Here is a 20,245-nt window from a genome sequence, read left to right on the forward strand (position 1 = left end):
TCCACGTGGGTCAATACTACATGACTGTTTATTACATTTTCAAAAAGCACGTACATACATCTTAGTTGTACTTCTAGTAGGTGATATACAACATAATGTATTAGCATTTTTGATACAGATTTTGATCACGTTTATATCCCCAACAGGTACTTGTTACTGCACGACGTGTCATAAAGCGGCATGGCATAAAATATTGCTGACTCACCTATTGTCGCTAAAGGTGAGTTGTGTACTAAGTAGCATACAGTGTACATTTATTCTGACTAATTTGTGATTTACTATTACATTTACAAAAATCTGTTTATGAATATATAAATGACTGGACCTAAATTTTACTTCAATGCACATACTGAAGAATCATAAGTTTCAAAGCCATCTGAAATTTTAATTAGATCTATTCTATTTTTAATTTTTCTTGAGAAGAACCATTATTTCTTAAGATCATACAATTGACACTAAGTTGCATTATCATACTTTTATCCTACCACAAAAATACCAGTTTTTACAACGACAATGCTCAACATGTAGCCAAAATCACATTTGTGAATCTTTCTCTTACATCTGCCCATACAAAATGAATGAATAACTATAAAGTTTAAAGGAGTAAAAAAAAATGAGGAAAAATATTATATCTTTAAAAAGAAGTTTTCCAACATAACTGTTGTATCTTACAAGAAGAGATTAATGCAAAACATTCTATTATTTTCAGCTTTTGAGACCAAAGCACCGATAATAAATAATTGCCTTTCATTTTCTGGCAACCTGTCACACAGATGAAAATTACGTACTTCTATACAAACAATGGTCTTTAATTAATAAAATGCTATTTAAAAGATTTATCTGAATTTTTTCAATAAAAAACATTGTTCCGTGAAACAGTACAATCTATAAATATTTACAACCAGTGAAGGGGCTTATTTACACTTTAAAACAATTTAACTAATAAAACGAATGACCTTTTTACTGCAAACTCTGGACTGCAGCCTGTCTTGATTATGAGCTTTGGATTGGTGCCACAGGAGAGACCTCTAGCTGCATTGTGACAAATCAATGAACTACTTGGAGTTTCTTTAAATCATTTCTGTCCCTTACAAACAGAAGGCATCACTAGTATAATTAAAACAAGATTTATGTTAAGAAGAATCTAAATTGACATCTTAACATTTCTGAAAAAAAAAAAAAAGCAATCTATTCTAAAATATGTTAATAAAATATTGTTAAGTTATAAATATATCTATTTACTTTAATTTGCACTTGTGACTTTAAAACTTTTACAACCACATTTGAACAAAACTCAATGCTTCAGCTTGGTAGTACAATAGTGAATTACAGTGAACCGTGAAAGATATACAGCAAAGTTCTGGGTGTTTAAAAAAAAATAAAAAAAAATAATAATAAATAATAACAGCATACCACCCCTAGCAAAATTAAAAGCTTGCAGCAGCTAGCTTGCTGGCGTTTGCAAGAAAAATTTTATTGCTGCTAATTTGCAGGCATATCGCAGTAAATTTGCTGCAAATCTGCATCGGGCCTGATATTTCGCTAAGGGCAGTTTCACAAAGAACTTTATGTGTCACCCTCAATGCACCTGGTCTTACAACCAAGCCCTATGGACAATTTTTTTTTTTACTGACCACAAATTTTACTCACCATGGTAAACAGAGTCTGGATGCAATGTGAAATGCCCAAAAGACAGTACATCACATTTCTACACAAGTTCTGCAAGGCGCAGGAAAAACTTAAATGCCATAAAATATAACATACATGAATTATTTTTTTTCAAAAACACTTGTGTACTGAATGCAGTCTTAATGGTTTTGTATTATTATATAGAAAAAAATATGCCCTAATTTTAAAGAAATACAGCCTTAGCAAAAAGGCATAAATAATAATAATAAAGCATGAATCACTTTAATTATCTTCAAACCAAATTGATGTCTTATTTTAATTATCTCACATTAGAATAAAGATTTACAATTAAGGACACTTCCATTCATATTATAATTAACAGTTACCACAATTTTTACCTGGAGGCATATTTCTTTTCAGAAATACATTTCCTGAAAATTTTTCACTTAAGATTTAAAGAATATATATATATATATATATATATATATATATATATATATATATGGTTGTTCATTTGTTACATGGTCTTACCCATTGAATGACTGTGAAGGGAAGAAAACTTAAAGTTTCTTTTACAGATATCTTGTCTCGTTACCCAAATAATGATTTTAAAATCAAATGAGACTCAAGTAAAAAGTTCATAAAATCAAGCCTTAACATGTCAGTAAACTTAAAATTATAAAAACCACGGACCTGCTGTAAAAAGTTTTCCTAAAACAATTAAAAGGCCATTAAAATTATCCATTTGCCTAAAAACTTCTTCATAAGCAGCAAGCTAAATGAATGCTATGGCCCTGGACTGACAGAGCACTGGCCATTAGGACAAGTAACCTAAAATGCATGACGCGACTCCATAACATGACAGGTGATGTCATGGCATGTCATGTGTCATCTTGAAATGTGCCCTTGTAAAGTCACATGAGCATAAAACTACAAAATACATGACCAGTTGAAATAAGGATCGACTTAACACCAGCAACGATAACACCACAAGATAATCGGCCAGATTGGTTAATATGGGATATACAGCAGTCAGATACGTCCTTGTAATCTGGTCATCAGATGACATCAACTGGTCTCTGATTATAGTCTAGGAAAATCCTGATGTGAATGCAGCCAACAGTGCATTCAGTTTCCCAGTCACTGCATGTTGTAATGCATCCCATACCGGGACAATGATGTCACATGGTGTATCAGCTATACAGTTCAGGTTTTGCCTCCATAGAACATAGATTACACAGTGACCTACATCATTGGGTAGAGAGGAACCAGGTCCAAGTTGGGGCTAATTCAGTGCCTGCTGACCCAGAACGTGTATCACCAAATACCATGGTCAGGCATGAAGCTCAAATATATTTATGTATATACAGAAGCCTATATCTGGGCATCTAAAAATTCTAAAAAATATACAGATGTGTGTATGTGTGTTTGTATGTGACACATATATATGCCAATATGGTTGCAAACAGGGTCCTCCAGACCTATATAAATATATATACTGCAGTTTCACTTAGAGGGTTTTTGTGTGGGTGTAGTGCATATAAACTGATTTACTTTCCAGTATACCACATCTCCTAGTATCCACTTTCTTAGAGGCCAAAATCTGACCTACTCATGACAGCATCTGTTATCTGCCTGGAACTTTGACTCAGTTCTATCAGTATCTCAGGAGCAGGGCCTGCTATAAAAGCTGACTGTCTCCAAAAGTCCGGCAAGAGATCAAAACATGTCTTCCACATTTCAAAACTGTTCTCCAGTAATTCTGTCCATCTTCCAGCAGACCTGTTAAACTGTCAGAACCTCCTCACTGAACCTACTACACATGTACAAACCATATATTTATTATATATACTAAAGAGAGAGAAGACACACTACAATATGTATCCCAGACGGCTATATTAACAAGGTTATATAACCTGCCCCATTTTGAAGGAATATACATGTATATACTGTGCTCTCATCTCTATCTCTTCCTCCTGCAGACTTTCTTGTGTTCCTTATGCCAGTGTTCCTGCTGACACTTGATGCTGCAGTACGAGGTGTTCCAGCAGCAGTGGTACATGGCTTCCTCCTCGCAGTTGTAACACTGGAATTGTGGGGAGAAATGGGTGTTCATGAAATGGATTGATATAATTAAATAATTATTACAGATGAGATGATGACAATAATCTATATCAGATCTATTTGACTTACAAGGCCTGTCAAAAAAAAGTGAAAACTGAAGAAGACTCAAAGCAATGACATGGTAATTGGTAATTGTCTACTGACAAACATTGAAAATACAGAAATTAATTTTAAAATTGTAACGCCATCCATGAAAGTCAGGTAAATGCAACATACATGTCTGGGTCTCTTGTTTTTAACATCTGCCTTGGTATATAAATCAGACAGACCAATTGCCAGCAAGATGTATTTGCTACCTGCCCCAACCTTACATGTACACTCATGCATATTAAAAACACCTTGCAAACTTGCACTGTATTTATTCCACTCACCCATTGTTTTTTCTTCACTGCTGAGATGGCCTCCTTGTGTTTCTGGGCCAGTTTCTTCATTTCCTCCATGTACTGCTCGCGACATTTCTCCTCAGTCTGCTTGCGAACACGCTCTATTTCACGCTGGTTATTTGCCACAGCCCGCGACACCGCCTGCTGCTTGTCCTCTTCAAACTCTTTCTGCATCTACAATACAGATCAGAGATAAAGAATACAGTTATGATTATCAGATGACGAATTAAGTATTGGGGCTTCTCTGTAGGAGTGACCACCTCATAACTGAATTTGTGCAAAAAAGTTTGCATAAATGTATAAATGAATATAATAAATGTAGTATAAAAATTGTCATTTTATAAAATCCTTTATTAAATTTGCAGATCAAGAATTTGACTTTCAATGACAAGGGGAAGAGAAGGAGAGACAGGGACTAATCATTAATCTCTCAAATTTGCTCTACATTTCTACGTTAATTTGATTTTTAATTAGAAATTTAACCAGTAATAAAATCCCCTTTCGAAATATGTCAACTGACCTTCTCAGACAAATCTTTTTTCACTCTTTCTTTCTCTTCCTTGTGTTTTTTCTCCAGCTGATCCCGCGTGTCCTTCATGATTTTGGCATACTTCTCCTCACAATTACATCCATTAGAGGGCGTCACCTCACTCTCCGTCTGGGTGCCTTTCACTGGGGACTTGCTGCCTGCTGTTTGCTATGAAGTGAGAGAATTAACAACCAAGTTAAAGATTCATATGAAGTCAATTTTTTTTGCCGCAAAACCTGCCCCAATACCACCATATGGTTTCAAATAATATAACTTAAAGAAAAACCAAAATGTAACATTTCATGTTACCCAAAAATTATATTTGAACAGATTTTTCTGCTTGCTTTGTGGCATGCAGAAACATGCTTTAAGCCTACTAAGCCATCACAACAGTATTGTATGTGTGCCATGACTTACTTTCTTTATAAGAGAGCTGGAGACGGGGGGAACTTTATCTTCACTAGATGTGACTAGATTGGCATCCTCTGGTGTCTCAACCTGAAAATCATATGTATTATTATTATTGTTATTAGTATTATTATTATGGAATAGAAATGAAATTGTAGTCCATTAAAAAAAAAGGAATTTAAGTCCATTTTAAATGCACCCTGTACACAAATTTCATTTATCATCAAGTTGTTAGTGTTATTAAGACCGAGGTTGCACCAAAAACTGTAGAGCTCTGCCATAACTTCTATCAATAGTTTACAAAGTTTAACCTGGCTATCAATTAATCTGCCTGTAAAGACATACTTAAATCAGACAAATTAACACAAAATTTGTGTTAGCTCATTATGCCTTTGTTATACCATCCTCCAATTATAATAATTATTATTAATAGTGATGTCAGTTGGTCTGTTTCCAGTTTAAACTTGGCCTGATGTGAACAGGCATTTCCACCCCCTACCTCCTCCAGGTCAGCGTTGGAGCTGCTAACATCCACGTCATCCACCTTCTTTCTCTTCCCTTTCCTGCCTGGGGTCTTCTTCTCTCTCTTGGTGGCCTTTCTTGGAGGTTCATACTCTTCATCTTCTTCCTCTTCCTCTGAAATATCTCCAGCTTCTTCCTCTTCTTCGTCTGCTGCATCAACCTGAAGAAAATATGGGGGTGTTAAATATGTGATAAATTATTCATTAAAAAAATCTTTTGTCCCACGTACACTCTGACATAAATATTATTAGTTTTGTTTAGATACTAAATTCCTTTTTCAAATTGAGCATTCTACCTTGGCATTTCATCTTTTGCATTCCTTTTCAAGAGGTCCTGCCATATAATTACACTACATGGGACATTACACTATTCATTATCAGAAGTTTGCTTTTTACTGCTTGATGAAAGTTTTGCTTGGGGCATGTGCTATTTAACACAGCAGAATTATATGGCAGACAATGGGGAAAATGTCAGCAAATTCTTATAAATTGGCAGTGTCTGGCTTGAAAACCTCTGAACATTTTTCATAGGACACAACACCTAACCGGCTGGGGGTCTGGGATCTGCCTTACGATTTGAATTAAAAAATGCAGAATTCCGTGTTTCCACGGAAAAAGCTCATGTCTGGGCTAATATTTTGTCAACTGCTAAAAACAGAATGCTAAGGATGGAATACAGACAGATCCCTTGTTACTGACATGAAAGCTGCTTTGGTATTTGTTTCAGGTCAACATACCGTGCACTTTGACTTCAATGTAAGGACAACACGTTAACTTTTTTAAATTCAAAAATCAGTATTTGGCCTCAGTCAACATCCTATGCTGACTTAAGTAATGTAAATAGTCCAAGTCAACAAGTCTGAAATTCTGTGACCGAGAAAACTGACAAAGACAGCATCAACATTTAATTCACAGTTAATTCAACCTTGACCAAAAGAGCCAAATTGAGGAAAAAAATAAATAAAAAACAGAATGAAATTTAGATTTAAATACTGTACAATTTTTTAATATTTTCCTTCACCTCTGCTTTTCTCTTTCTTCTCGCCTTTTTCTCCTTTTCCTTCTTCTTCTTTTTCACCTTCTCTTTCTTTCTTCGTTTGTCTCCCTTCCGTTTCTTTGTTGTTACCATGACATCTTCCAGATTCAAATATGGCGGGTCTTCTATGTCACTCTCCTCCTCTGGAGGCCCATTTGGATAGTCTTTTTTAAACTTTTCCAAAATCTTTTGGTACCTTTCAAGTTCGTGACATGATTTTACAAAACCTAAAAAATGAAAGAAGTACGAGAATTTAAATATATAAGGTGTATTTCCTTGCTTCAGAAAATTCTTCCAAATAAAAATCAATGCACTTAACTTTTTATCTTTTTTCTTAACCTCAAGAAATATTTTCATACAACAGAGATACGTTCCGTTTAATTATATTTATGGCTTATTAATCAATAATTCAAAAGTGACATGCACTATGATTAAATAGAGAGGTTAAAGAGTTTATGGAGCCAGTATGCTAAATTTGTTAAGCGAAATACATGATGAACTGACTTAAATTTATACAGTACAAAACATTTTTATGAGATATAACTATAAGTCATTTTCCAAAATGCTAAAAAATTCAACTGTTAACAAGATCGAAATTCATGCAACCATGATTTAGTTTGGATTGGTTTGACTGAATAAAACTTTATATAAAAAAAACCTACCTGGTGTTTTCTTAATGCCAAGTGTGCTGACGCTGACCTCAATGGGTTTGATAGAGGTTTCAGGGAGCGTAGCCCTAAAATCAAAAAATCATATTTGAACTACAAAAACAATTCAAGTATTCTCATCATCATCAAGTCAGGGTCTGCACATAGCATGGGGCAGGACTAAAAACAGATTCCACACTTAAGAAAATTTCTGTACAGGACTCTAAGGGGCTCTACAGGAATTTAGCAATACTCTAAGGGCTCTACCTGACTCTTACAGGACTCTGTGTGACTCTATGGGAATCCTACAGGACTCTGTGTGACTTTATAGGAATCCTACAGGACTCTGTGTGACTCAACAGGAATCCTACAGGACTCTGTGTGACTCTATGGGAATCCTACAGGACTCTGTGTGACTCTATAGGAATCCTACAGGACTCTGCAGGACATTATATGTATCCTACCAGGTGAATTGGACTGTCTAGGAATTCTATCAGACGTCTTATATGAAACATCTGTTCTATAGGACGCTAAAAGATTTTGGGCCAGTTTCCTATTAGATGTCCTAAAGGACACACAGGGAATTTCAGTAAGGGCATGTGCTTTCATTGTGTAGAAACATTCTGAAAAAGAATTAAGTATGTCTACTTCTAATTTTTTAAGACTGCATTCCCAGAGATTCAGATCGATCCATCTGGATCAACCTAACTCCCTGAAGGTTCACGCTAAATTGCTGTCAGCGCGCACTATAGTTAATTACCCCCTTACAGCTTTTAGTTGGCAGGGCAGACATTTAAGCCTGTTAAGCTGATACCAATCTAGTGAGACTCCCCAGGGGGGTAGATCGATCTTAAATCTATGGGAATGCAGTCTAAGAGTATCTTTTAAAACTTTCTTTTCTCTGTCACAAATCTTATTTTCAACATTATAAATCACATTGAAGAACTCTCAAGAAATTGTTTATTTTTCGGACATCACTAATATAACATTGTTTTACAAATCAAGTATAATTATTTTTCTGTTGCATCATTACCATCCTTACCTTTGATGGAAAGCTCCAAAGAACCTGACATCATAGTTATTGTCCACCACACGTATTACTTTGGCAGGCCAGTAGCTGTAGCCTTTCTGTTTGGCCCATACAATGTCATGAGGGGGGTTCTGCAATTGTCACAGTTTAGAATGATTAAAATTTTGTTCAAGTATGGGATATTCAAGTTGCTGATGAAATCAACTGGCTTTTGCATCATTTAATTAATCTTAATGACACATAAATAAATAAATAAATAATTGTTTTTCTATGATGTGTGAATATATTCTTTTAACTGGCGTAAAATTAAGCTTTTCAACTGGACAAGAAAGTATGACAATGTAAGTAAAGCCTGATATAACATCTGAATTTATTTTAAATACAATACTGCATTTAATCATTGCCAGATGTGACACCATTAGACTACACAACCACTGAACCATGTACTCACACAGGGTCGGCAAAACCAATCTTTGGGCTTCAAATTGCTCATCTTATAACAGTCGCTGCAACGTTTCACTTCTTCCAACTGTAAGTAAAAGAAGACCATGAGCAGTTGAATTTGATTACTGGTGTTTACAAAACTGGCAAATAACTGGAAATTTTTAATATTTTCCCCTCAATCTGGACCATAATTTCTGTCAAGCTACGAAGCTTAAAGCTCACTTAAAAGAGTCTGTACATTTAACTGAAGCAGAAAATTTAATTTGTTTCCACTTTTTAAAACTTTCCATTACACAAAGCTTAAAATACAACATGGCAATCTTTGCAGTGTATAACAAAGAAATTAGGTCACATTGACCTAGTTACTGTCTCCCTTATTACTTACATCATAAATACAGTCTTTCACCATGATGCGCGCAAGATCAGACATACCATGATACTCTGAAATAGAAATGCTGCTATAGTATCAAATCAAGAATCTTAATTAAATTAAATATGTTTACTATTTTTCTAAATAATTTTAAAAGGACAAAAGAATTACTGAAGTATTATTTAAAAAGACAGTGTCAAAGCCAAACCATTAATTCAATAGAGAGAAAGAGCAGGGGTGGATCCAGAGATATTTTCTGGCAGTCTTCCAAATTATCTATGTTGATCCATCCTCCACTTTCGACAGAAAAAATAGATATCCATCAACATAAACTTGAAAATCTGACCATGATGGATGGATGGATGGATGGAGGGAGGGAGGGAGGGAGGGAGGGAGGGAGGGAGGGAGAGAGAGAGAGAGAGAGAGAGAGAGAGAGAGAGAGAGAGAGAGAGAGAGTGGTGGGAAGGGGAATCACTCACCCCCATAACACAAGACCACATTATGCAGCACGTTCTCAGCATCAGCCTGGAACTCCTCCACAAAGTTATAGTCTTGCTGTTGCACCTTGTCCTCCATACGGCTCAGGTCCATGGGGCTGTACAGCAACAGCTCAAATTTCTCCTCGTCTTCCTTGGTCCCCATACGGTGGAGCTCACGAGTCTGAGGGAAGAGAAATTATATATACATTATCATGTGGTGCAATAATTGTTACATTAAGTGGGTGTAATCAGGAGTCATCCTAAAAGGGTTGTGCAACACCTACACAGAATCTAAAATATCAAAATGATGCAAACAGACATCGTCTTATAAAGAAAAGAAGACTTTTAAATCATCATAAATACAATTACTGTGACTGTTACAACTTAAAACTTATATCATCTTCTTTGGTCCCTGTACAATAAAGTCAAAGACCTGAACAAATGAAAGTATTTTCAAACTATATGTTGTTTAAAAGCCATTTTTAAAACTCAAACATACCTTTTCCTTCAACCTCAAGGCAGTAAAAGACAACAACTGATTCAATTCTTTCCTCTTTAATTTGCTCCTCTTTCTTCCAGCCTGCAAATAGAGACAAGATATCCATCATGATTAACAACATAAGCATATTTTGATTGCAACACATATTTTATATTTAATACGTTCAATTTATTTAAAAATAACAGAAAAAATTAACATTTGCATGCAGATGACACAGGGATGACATCTGAGAAAAAATGTCAATGACCTATACAAACTTGATATTCATATGTTCCATCATATTTGATTAATTTTATGGTGCTACAAATCAATTTATTTTCCACAAAAGAAGTCAACAGTAGACTGATTACAAATTGACATCAATGTCTTTCATCCAGTACATAGATCTATGCATTCTTTATCTCCATATATCTTATTAAGTTTTCAAATTTAACATCAACTGCAAGAGCATATTCCGTCAAATATCTTTTTACATTTATGTCCTTCAATTCACAAAGAATAATTATTGGACATCGTCAAATGATTATGGTACATAAGTTTAAACGGGGATCTTTCATGAAAATCTGCTTGTATAATATAGACATTAATGATTATGCTGACAAATCCATCAATAAGGTTTAAGCCCACTTAGTTAATAGCCCCAAACCAAAGATTTAACAGACAGCCATTATATGTTATGTGGTGCCACCCGTCACCATGACAATGAAGTGACCACACCGAAACAACATCAATAAAACTGAAAAAGTAGGTCACCCTGACCCTGTTTCTATTTATAGTAATGATCTTATCAACTCCAACCAACCAAGAGGTTATGGTAAAGACTAATACACGCAATGTGGCCTGTCACTGCACATTTTTGAGACCTAGATTCAGGGAGCAGAACAATTTTTTAAGTCTCTTCAGCTGATAGCAATTTAGCATGAACCCCCCAGGGAGATAGGTCAGTCCAGATGGATCGATCTAGGCATGGGAACCCAGTCAAACACTGGCTTTGTGTATTTTGCATACCAGAGTAAATGCAATGCAGGATGAGCTATGGCATGAGCACAGCCAGAAACAAAACTCATTGGCAACATGCATGCAGCACCCTCTGGTGGTTGTCACCTACACCTCGTCAACCTGAACTGCATCATGTCTATTATTTAATATTTAATAATCGGGGCAGAAAGCCACACTTGCTGGTTAATGATAGGCTATTATCTGTTCCTTCCCTTACGAAAAATCCAATAGGACTTTTTCATAAGGGTTGTCAACCATCTGATATCCTTTTTAAATTTATGCCAATATGCACTTCATGGCATCCCCTAGCTCTCTTTTCATGTATATGGAGAATTACACTTAAACAACTTTTTTTTTCTTTTCTGCAAGTGTCATGTTTCATCATATTTAGCTGGGTATAATGTAATTATCTCTGAGATGAACCCCACTTGCGACATTGCAAAAGCACCCTAATATAACCCTGATGTGAACACAGCTGCTATACTAATGGTTCTACAAGATAAAGCAAGGGCTGAGAAAAACAATGACTATATTATTACTAGGAAGAAGCAGGTCATCATAAACAAGTAATTCAGATATAAATAAATAATTATAATAATACCCAAGTGATGGCAAAGCTTTTTCTTAATACTCACTATGCAATGCACAGAATGATACATATCTATAAGAGTACGCATACATCTGTGATACTGGATATGTATAAAATTTATATATAGATCTTTACAATAGGTCAAGTAGATCTATAAATGCATAAATATATGTGTGTATTTATAAATACATGTATGTACAAAGCTTAATCATGAGGGTGGCTACTGGTATCTACCACTGAACAATCTACAGTAAAATCTGTGTCAACGTTATTCAATTTACATATGCCCTACATTGCCTGTGTAGTGTGCGGGCATGTTCAGCCACACATACAACCAGGAAAAGTGAATATGGAATCTTGAATAACATAGGATTTGTGATGTTTCTCAGAGTCTTAATAGTTCCTCCACTATTCACTACAATTTGTATGCATGCATGCATGTCCCGTGTGTACAGGAATACAAGCACATGCATATATGATAATATGCTAGTGTGTGTGTGTGTGTGTGTGTGTGTGTGTGTGTGTGTTTGTTATAGGGCGTTAATAACATTTCTTGTGCATAACAAGCTCTCCTACTGGTAAATCTATTTATTAGCTTTACTACCCTACTTGTACACAATTTAAGACTTACAGAAAACTAAAAAGGTCACCTGTTTTGCAAACCAGCTAGCTACTTGCTAATAAATATATATGATGGATAATTTCCCCCAGCCAGAACCAACAAACACACACAGGGGTCATATGCACACTACAGGTAGAATGGGGACAATACTGCTAAAACACAGAGAATGAGTGTTCCACAGATGTGTTCAGACATGCAATACCAAGTGTCAAGTCAAAACTGTTACTAGTATGTAGTGAGAGAAAATACAGAACACAAACAGAGCCATGATAGCTCCTTTAACAAATGTGAGCTAAATTGAGGTTCTATATGTATATATGTATATACTTATTTGCCGAACATTTTGATTCAAAAATTAATTGTGTAGTATGTGCTAGTAGTAAGATGTCAGTCCACTGAGTATGTTTTTGTGCGAGTGTAAGCAGGTGTGTGCATGTATATGTCGTGTGTGCATGTGTAGGTGTATGTACTAGAATGCATTTCAATATGTATACATGCAAGAGCACGTATGCATACACTAGTAAACACAAGAGATTCATGTAATATGTATATAATACTACATATGAGTACTAAATAGCTTATAATAAGTTTGGTCCAAAAGAACATCACCATTCAGTTTTGTTTCTATTCCTCTATATAAGTACAATATCTTAGAGTGACCTCATGCATGCCCCTGTCGCATTCAGAGAAGGTCCAACTTGAACTGAAAAGTAGTCTACTAGTAACTGACATTAACAAGCGGTCGTATTAGTAATAGTACACAAAGCACTTTGTCCCTCCCCCAAAAAAGACCAAAAATTGGGCCAAAATTTATTTATATCGAGTCAAACCACAATAAGGTCATTTCTGACTCAAGTTGGACCATTTCTGAATGCGCATGCCATGACAGTAAACACTGGCCACCAGTGACCTGACAAGCATGCTGGTTTACGTGCTGATTTCAATAGTGGAACAACAACAGCAACAACAATAACAACAACAACTACAACAACCACATTGACAACAAGGTCAGGAGAGAAGGGAGGGTCAGAGCATGCACCAGATATAACACACCCTACAGATTACGTGACTTTACCTCGTCTTCCTAATGAGCATGAAAAGACAAGAAATCATAGAGGTCAGCAGACAGACCAAACAGTGAAGATAGTTATCATCTATATAAATATGCAGGGTCAATATTGTGAACATAGCCTGCTGTATTATGGACGCACTGTTATAGTCATTTCACTGTTTAGCCTACATTTAAAGGGTTGCTAGTTTCATCTGTTGGACCAGCAGCACTTTTATAAATCATATTATAACATCTACTGTGAAGTCTTACTTACATTACCAACTAAAATAATTCAATATGCCAAAAAAAAATATATATATATATATCATTGTGGTTAAGACTTAATATCTGAAATCTATTATAATACAACTTTTGCTATACCATATAAATGTGTGTAAACAATATTTTTATCATTATTCCTTAATCTTGATCAAATCTTGTTTTCTTCCTATGTGATTAAAACTGGAATTCTTATAAATTCTGACATCTGATTCAAGGTAATTGGTCAATACTATAATTAGTTGTCAAACAAAAACTTCAATATCCAATATATCAAAATTTATTCAAAGACGTACCTTGCATATGGCACAAACAAATCGAACTCCACTGTAGTCCTCTTCAGTACAAGAAGGGTGAAAAACCCTCCAACAATTATCGCAGAGCAAAACTTCTCCTGTTTTGTGGCAATTAAAGCAGTACCAATCATGACCATCTTTTTGCTGAAATCATATTTTACAAGTTACAATGCATTAAATTCACAAATCCGTTATCATCATAATTATAATTATTACTTTTATGAAAATTGGAACACATCATGCCCAATAAATTGGAAAACTTATTGGTATTGCTTATTGGCTTTTATATAATTTATTGACATAAATTTTAGCAAAAATTTGATTTAGGTAGAAGCAGCCTTATTGGGCGAGTGCAAGGGCATTTTGACAGTAACCAACAGATTAAAAAACTTGATCAAGAAATAACCTAGGAGCTCCTATCACTTCATCATATCATACCCTCACCATATCATCTGTCTCCGGCAGCTTAAACCCCTCCTGTTCCACTCCAACTCGTGATCCCTTCTTCCCCACTGCCTTGTACGACTTAACCAGCTCGTCCATCACAGCAAAGTGAAGCTGATTGGCTGTTTCAGAGGGCCGCGTGTCATATTCCCTCTCCATGTAGCGAGCCAGACGTTCCATGTTCGGGACCTGTTTGTGATGTTTGATGGTTCGTATTCCTTCCCATAATTGCTGCACCATGATGGTGGAAGCCTGGCGCCTCTTCACAGGTTTCACCATGGTGGCGGACAGCTGGAATATATAACAGAGAGATATCACGAGAGATTCTGGATGTGCTAGGCATATAGTCTAATTTTGCTGGATTTGACAGCTGAATGTGTCAGGTGTGATAGATGATTACATAACTTATCAGCTGGCTATATTTATAATAAAATACTATCACATCCAGTGTTGTAGCAAATAAAGTTGGGTGTGACAAATGACCGTGTTGGATGTGACAGCTTATTGTGTCAAGTGTGATTGCTGAAATTACTAATTAGTTAACAAAATTAGAGTTGAGGGGCTATCATTTTGAGTTCTTGATTGTGTTAGGTATGCCAAATGACTGTGTTGGGTGTGAAAGGTAATTGTGTTACGTGAGATAGCTGATTATACCACATGCAAGTTGACTAGAAGGACTGGAAGTGAGATACTATCATGTTCTTTGTGGCAGCATATTGTGTTAATTTAGGTGTGACAATGGCTGTGTCAAGATAAAACCGCATTATTCACTGAAATGTTTTTTTTTTTATTGGGGGGGGGGGGGGGGGAGGAATCACTGCGTTGAAGGTGAAAGCCTTTTGCCAATGGCATGAACAGCATGGTTTTGACATCTGCTTCAGATAAAATGGGTTATCATCTCCACACTATCTCCTGTGACATATGTATATATCAATCATGTAAACATATCTTATCAAACTCCTTTTTTTTTAATGATTGCCCTGTATGTTTTGATACAAAAGGCACCAAACTGTCTGAAAAGTTTTTATACTGAGATCATGACCCATTTTAACATGATGATAGTTGTGTTGTGCAAACTGCCTTGCTTACCACAATGTGTGACCTTATTTTAGATCAATTTCAGGATGTGCTGAGACTAATAATATTGTGCTTGTTATCATCCATGCATCTTCAAGAATACAGATACTTTAGTCAATAGCAATGTGAAATAGAAGGCAGAAGTTCTAAAATGTACCCACCCTAATATTTTATCAGTATATCTGCCAGATTTTCCAAGGAAAATAAATAAATAAATAAATAAATATTATAAATAAATAAATAAATAAATACAGATTAATATAAAAAACATTTCTTTTCTCACGAGAAGATAAAAAGGGGGCATGAATTTCTATGTTTCAACTTTCAAGGCATACTCATAATTGTATTCACTTAAAATGCAAGATCAAATTGGCAATGTTCACTAGACAACTACACTACACTGGATTGGAATGCCCATAGCAGCCTATTGCAGCTTTGATGTTAAATCTAGTGTGCAGCACTTTAGCTGCCTGATTCTGTGGAATACTAGTGATATTTACTTAGTTAAATAATATAAAGTTCAGGTCTGCTGCAGTATATGCAGATATTCATGACCTTCAGAAAATCAGGTTTAAACCTCAGATATATATATATATATATATATATATACTAAAACTGTCAATGCAAAAAAAAAAAAAAAAAAAAAAACACATTTTAGCTATTATTATTTTTTACCATTACCATTCTAGGCAATACATTATTTTAAAGCTTAAAAGCAAATAGACAATAAGCAAATAAGTACTAGTGCTTGCCATTATAGTATGTAATTCAATTTTTATCTATTCTTGGTACCAAAACAGGCCTACATCTGCAACATCAATGTATTGAAACTGAAAGCAAGGGAAAGAAAAGAACAATCTGGCATGAAAATGAACATCCGACAGACACTGAGGATCACATTACAACTCTACAATACCTCAAATGCACAGAGCATAAATCAAATGTATGCTGTGAAACCTGCATGATGAAAAAAGATCAAAGAACGAACATAACATAGCTGTTCCACAAAATAAATTTAACAAGTAATTATTCTCACCTATTATACCACACAATTACATAGTTTGGTTGACAGCATAATCAATATTTTCATCACCAAATTACCATGTGTGCTAAATGGGAATTGTGGGTTCAAATATAACTGTAATTTTGTCAGCAGAACCAGAGCTGAACGTTCTGCATACAATTTACAAAGTAGACAACCTTATGCAGTCCTTGTATAATATCCATGCAAGTTATTATCATATTCTTCTGGGTCTCCAGATGAAGGTTGATAAAGAACCACTTGAACTGATAAACTCAAAATTATCTCAACTTAATTATAGCCTCCTCAGCCTTGCCAACGAAGGTATGGCATGTTTCAACACAATGCGGTTTCTGCCAGTTTCAGTTCCTATGTCATACATAGAAGGGTATAGCACACACAAAGCCCTTGATATCATTCACGAGAAAAGGACAATTTTAAAATGAAAATGAATTTAGTGTTAGAAGGCTGACTATAAGCAATCTGCACAAAAGTTTCAACAGCACAGAACTTCATGCTAGAACAACTGTTACATTAGAACTTTTTCTAAATTACTAGTATTCAGTTTTATGGAAATCACAAGACTCAGAAATGTCTTTAAAAAAATATAAAACAAGAAAATATAATTCATTAAAAATGTGCCTCATTAATCAATAAAGCTGTGCCCCTGGCAGCAAGAATTGTCCCATAAAATTTATACTAATACGTACAGTACCTTTTTTTTTTTTTTTTTTTTTTTTTTATCTCTTTCTGATCAAGTTATATATACCTTAGAGAAAATGACTTCATCTTGGAATATTTTGTTGGCATTTGTTATGGTTTCCATGCTCACGTGTATGAGTTTAGGAACTTTCCATGTGAAAATGCAGCTGAGTTGACACTCGGAAAATTTAAAGTTCTCATTAAATTAGAAACTGACCATGTGGTATGCACAATATTTTAAACAATTAATAAAATTTATCAGATAAAAAGAGCCATAAAACACTAAATGTCTCTCTTTTCTCACTGAAATTACAGACTTCTACAGAAAAATCAAGCTTAATCTTGAATGCTATGAACTATAAACAAGCCGTTATTAATTTTCCATTATAGTGTGACCACATAAAGAACAAATAGTAATCCACAAAAAGCACACAAATGTTTACTGAACTTATAACAGTCTGCAGAATGCAAGTCTGTTTTCATGGAAAGTAGTTCTAGGAAATAAGCTATGAGCCTAAACGTATTTAGTAATACTATATTCCAACTTGTTCTACCCTAGGTTCTAGATTCCGGTATTGCCAACTCGATCTTGATTTCATATATAACCCATATCAACAATACCAGCTCTAGTGAACAGCGGCCATGTTACACTTCCGTCAATCAAATAGAACTGCTCCGCAGTGAATCTGCAGTTGAATGTCATCAGACCAAAATGAAACGTAAAACAGATTTAATTCTGCTTTATTTAATTTTATTTGCTGTATTTAAGATGTAAAGTGAAAAAATAAATAATATTCTTCGAACAGAAAAGATATATCCAATGTTTTTGTATTTTTTGCTTATCAAAGAACACTTAGTCCTGAGGTGTACACGTGCACAATACACGTGCTTGCCGTGTGCCAAATTTGACAGCTACACTGTATGCCCGATACCACTATAAGGGCTGCGCAATGGCTACACCAAAATAAGTTTTTAAAGCAGAATGTTGCTTCTATTGTGGCACTGACCTTCGACTGCAAGATATTTTTCAATTCAAAATTCGTCAGGCACTTTGCTTCTTGTCTTGTCTGCACCAGATAACTTCAGCGCGATGCGGGAAAGGCAGCTCCAGGCGGCCAAACCTGTGACGTACGAGACTTACGACTTCCAAATATGGATCCGGGCGGACACAGCTGTGACGTGTGACTTCCAAATATGGAAGCACCCCAGGCAAAATTTTGAAGAAGAACGCCCTCAGATTGTCGCTGTTCGTCAGAGCTAGTAAAAGCGACTCCATCACAAGGTATATTTAAGCTAGTTAGCTTTTACGTTGCTCTGACACTCAGGGTAACTTGTTCCTTCACACATTTGATTTATAATTATTTTATTATCATTGTTACTGTTGCAATTGTTGACCTTAATTACTTACAAGTTGTTAATCTTATTTAAGATCTTTTTTCTTTCAGATTCTTCTCAAGATCTTCCATTTGTGTAGTACATGTACAGTGTTCATTACTACAAGCATGACAAGTCACAGATCATTGAACTGCCACAGGGGGCAAAAAGACAAGGTGCATACATACAGGTTATGAATATGTCATTGGCTCTATTCCCATAGATTTTAGACCGATCTATCCCCGCGGGGAGTCTCACTAGATTACTTTCAGATAATCCGACTTAAATGTCCGTCCCGCCTACTACAAGCTGTAAGGGGGTAATTAACTTTCGTGTCCGCCCGGCTGACAGCTATTTAGCGTGAACCCCAAGGGAGTTAGGTCGATCTAATCTATGGAAATTGGGTGATTGAGTCACTTCACAATTTTTCCTTCTTCCAGTTACTTCGCTATTAAAAAAGCAAAAACTCACGCTAGACTGAGTCAGCCTTGAATATAATTTCACTCCATGTGTCACCTGTTTTTATAAATGTGGCAATATATCACTGTTAAAGCATGGATGCCAAGGCCACTCTGTTAGGTTCCTTTCTTGTGATTGAAGTATGTTGTTAATGTACAGTAGGTTAATGTGTTGCTAATCATTGGCAGCATCCATGACCCAGTTTTTAGAGCCATGGAGGCTGGGGTTATTAAAATATACACCATGTGTTGCTATCTACCCTTTAAATGCTACTGAACATGACCTCATTGGGAACTGTTGACATGCAGGTACCTTACTTCATGTGAGATGCATGAGACTTAGATTGAAAATGCATGCATTGTATACTTTACCATGCAATTGTATGGAAACTCTCACCAAGAAGAGTCTGAGGTTGTCCCTAAATGAAAGTGGCTAACAAGTGACAGACATAAGAAAACCACCAAAGAGGCAGGAGTCAGCCCATTTGTTAATGGCATTATTCATATTTAAACCAAATCAGCTTTACAACTAAACTGTACACAGGGGACAACTGAATAGTAATATAATATTTAAAACGGATCCCTATCTACATGTATACATTTATTTAACAAATATTAACAGACCTGGCCCATGCGAAAGCATAAATATGGACAGTACACATGTGATACTTTGATATTGCCTCTACCATTCTGGTTGTAACATTATAATTCACCTCTAATACCTGGGCAAGCCACTGGCTTAACAGTGCAAGTTCAAACTTCAATGAAATTGTTAAATGCCGACAGGAGATCCAGTCAAAATAGACAAATCTACGAAGAACTTTGGTAATAATTTAGAATTATTTTATTCTATAGAGATTTGTACATAATATTTTCAACTCACCTGCGTCAGCTTTAATCAAATATGTTGTTTTTGATCGTCTGTATGGGAACAATACTATGAACTTTACAAATGTAGCTAACCTGCATGCGTAAAACGTCACGAGCACACAAAATGATGACGTTTCTGCGTAATGTACACTGACGACGGTGACGTAGTATACAAGCGGTTGGAAAGTTCGCCTTCGGGACTTTCTGAAATTTTGGAGAAGTTCGCAAGTTGCAACTTTTAAAAGCGGTGTATAAGCTTGCCATGGCACGCATCGTAGAGTGCGTTCCCAATTTCTCGGAGGGACGGCAAAAAGAGGTAAGGACATGCTGAAAATACCGTGTAAAACCAATGTTTGCTTCCCGT

The 20,245-nt window shown here is 35.6% G+C and overlaps 2 protein-coding genes across 4 annotated transcripts in view; one reads left to right on the forward strand and one right to left on the reverse strand.

Moving 5' to 3' along the window:
• On the reverse strand, window positions 1-20,066 carry LOC106165629 (zinc finger MYND domain-containing protein 11). 3 transcript variants are annotated; one of them, XM_024075260.2, is made up of 16 exons: window positions 19,895-20,066; window positions 14,380-14,670; window positions 13,936-14,079; window positions 13,385-13,393; window positions 10,100-10,180; window positions 9,601-9,781; window positions 9,137-9,192; window positions 8,759-8,836; window positions 8,320-8,438; window positions 7,293-7,366; window positions 6,616-6,857; window positions 5,573-5,755; window positions 5,083-5,163; window positions 4,657-4,833; window positions 4,125-4,310; window positions 1-3,715 (listed from the first exon to the last, which is right to left on the reverse strand). In XM_024075260.2, the coding sequence occupies exons 2-16, from the start codon at window positions 14,656-14,658 to the stop codon at window positions 3,593-3,595; spliced, it is 2,013 nt and encodes a 670-aa protein (XP_023931028.1). In that variant the 5' UTR covers window positions 14,659-14,670; window positions 19,895-20,066; the 3' UTR covers window positions 1-3,592. The 3 variants fall into 3 exon arrangements, with proteins under 3 accessions (XP_023931028.1, XP_086868979.1, XP_086868980.1); XM_087012853.1 differs by lacking the exons at window positions 13,385-13,393; window positions 19,895-20,066; XM_087012854.1 differs by lacking the exons at window positions 10,100-10,180; window positions 13,385-13,393; window positions 19,895-20,066 and having other exon boundaries at window positions 9,601-9,751.
• The window catches only part of LOC106175096 (formimidoyltransferase-cyclodeaminase), a 9,800-nt gene continuing 9,593 nt past the window's right edge, over window positions 20,039-20,245 (forward strand). The window contains exon 1 of the mRNA XM_087012855.1: window positions 20,039-20,197. Within this exon, the coding sequence (XP_086868981.1) occupies window positions 20,144-20,197 (54 nt within the window). The 5' untranslated portion in view covers window positions 20,039-20,143. The remainder of the gene's footprint in view (window positions 20,198-20,245) is intronic.

The sequence above is a fragment of the Lingula anatina genome, chromosome 5 (genome assembly GCF_051362555.1).
Source record: "Lingula anatina isolate TDL-2025a chromosome 5, LinAna3.0, whole genome shotgun sequence".
Taxonomy (NCBI): Eukaryota; Metazoa; Brachiopoda; class Lingulata; order Lingulida; family Lingulidae; genus Lingula; species Lingula anatina.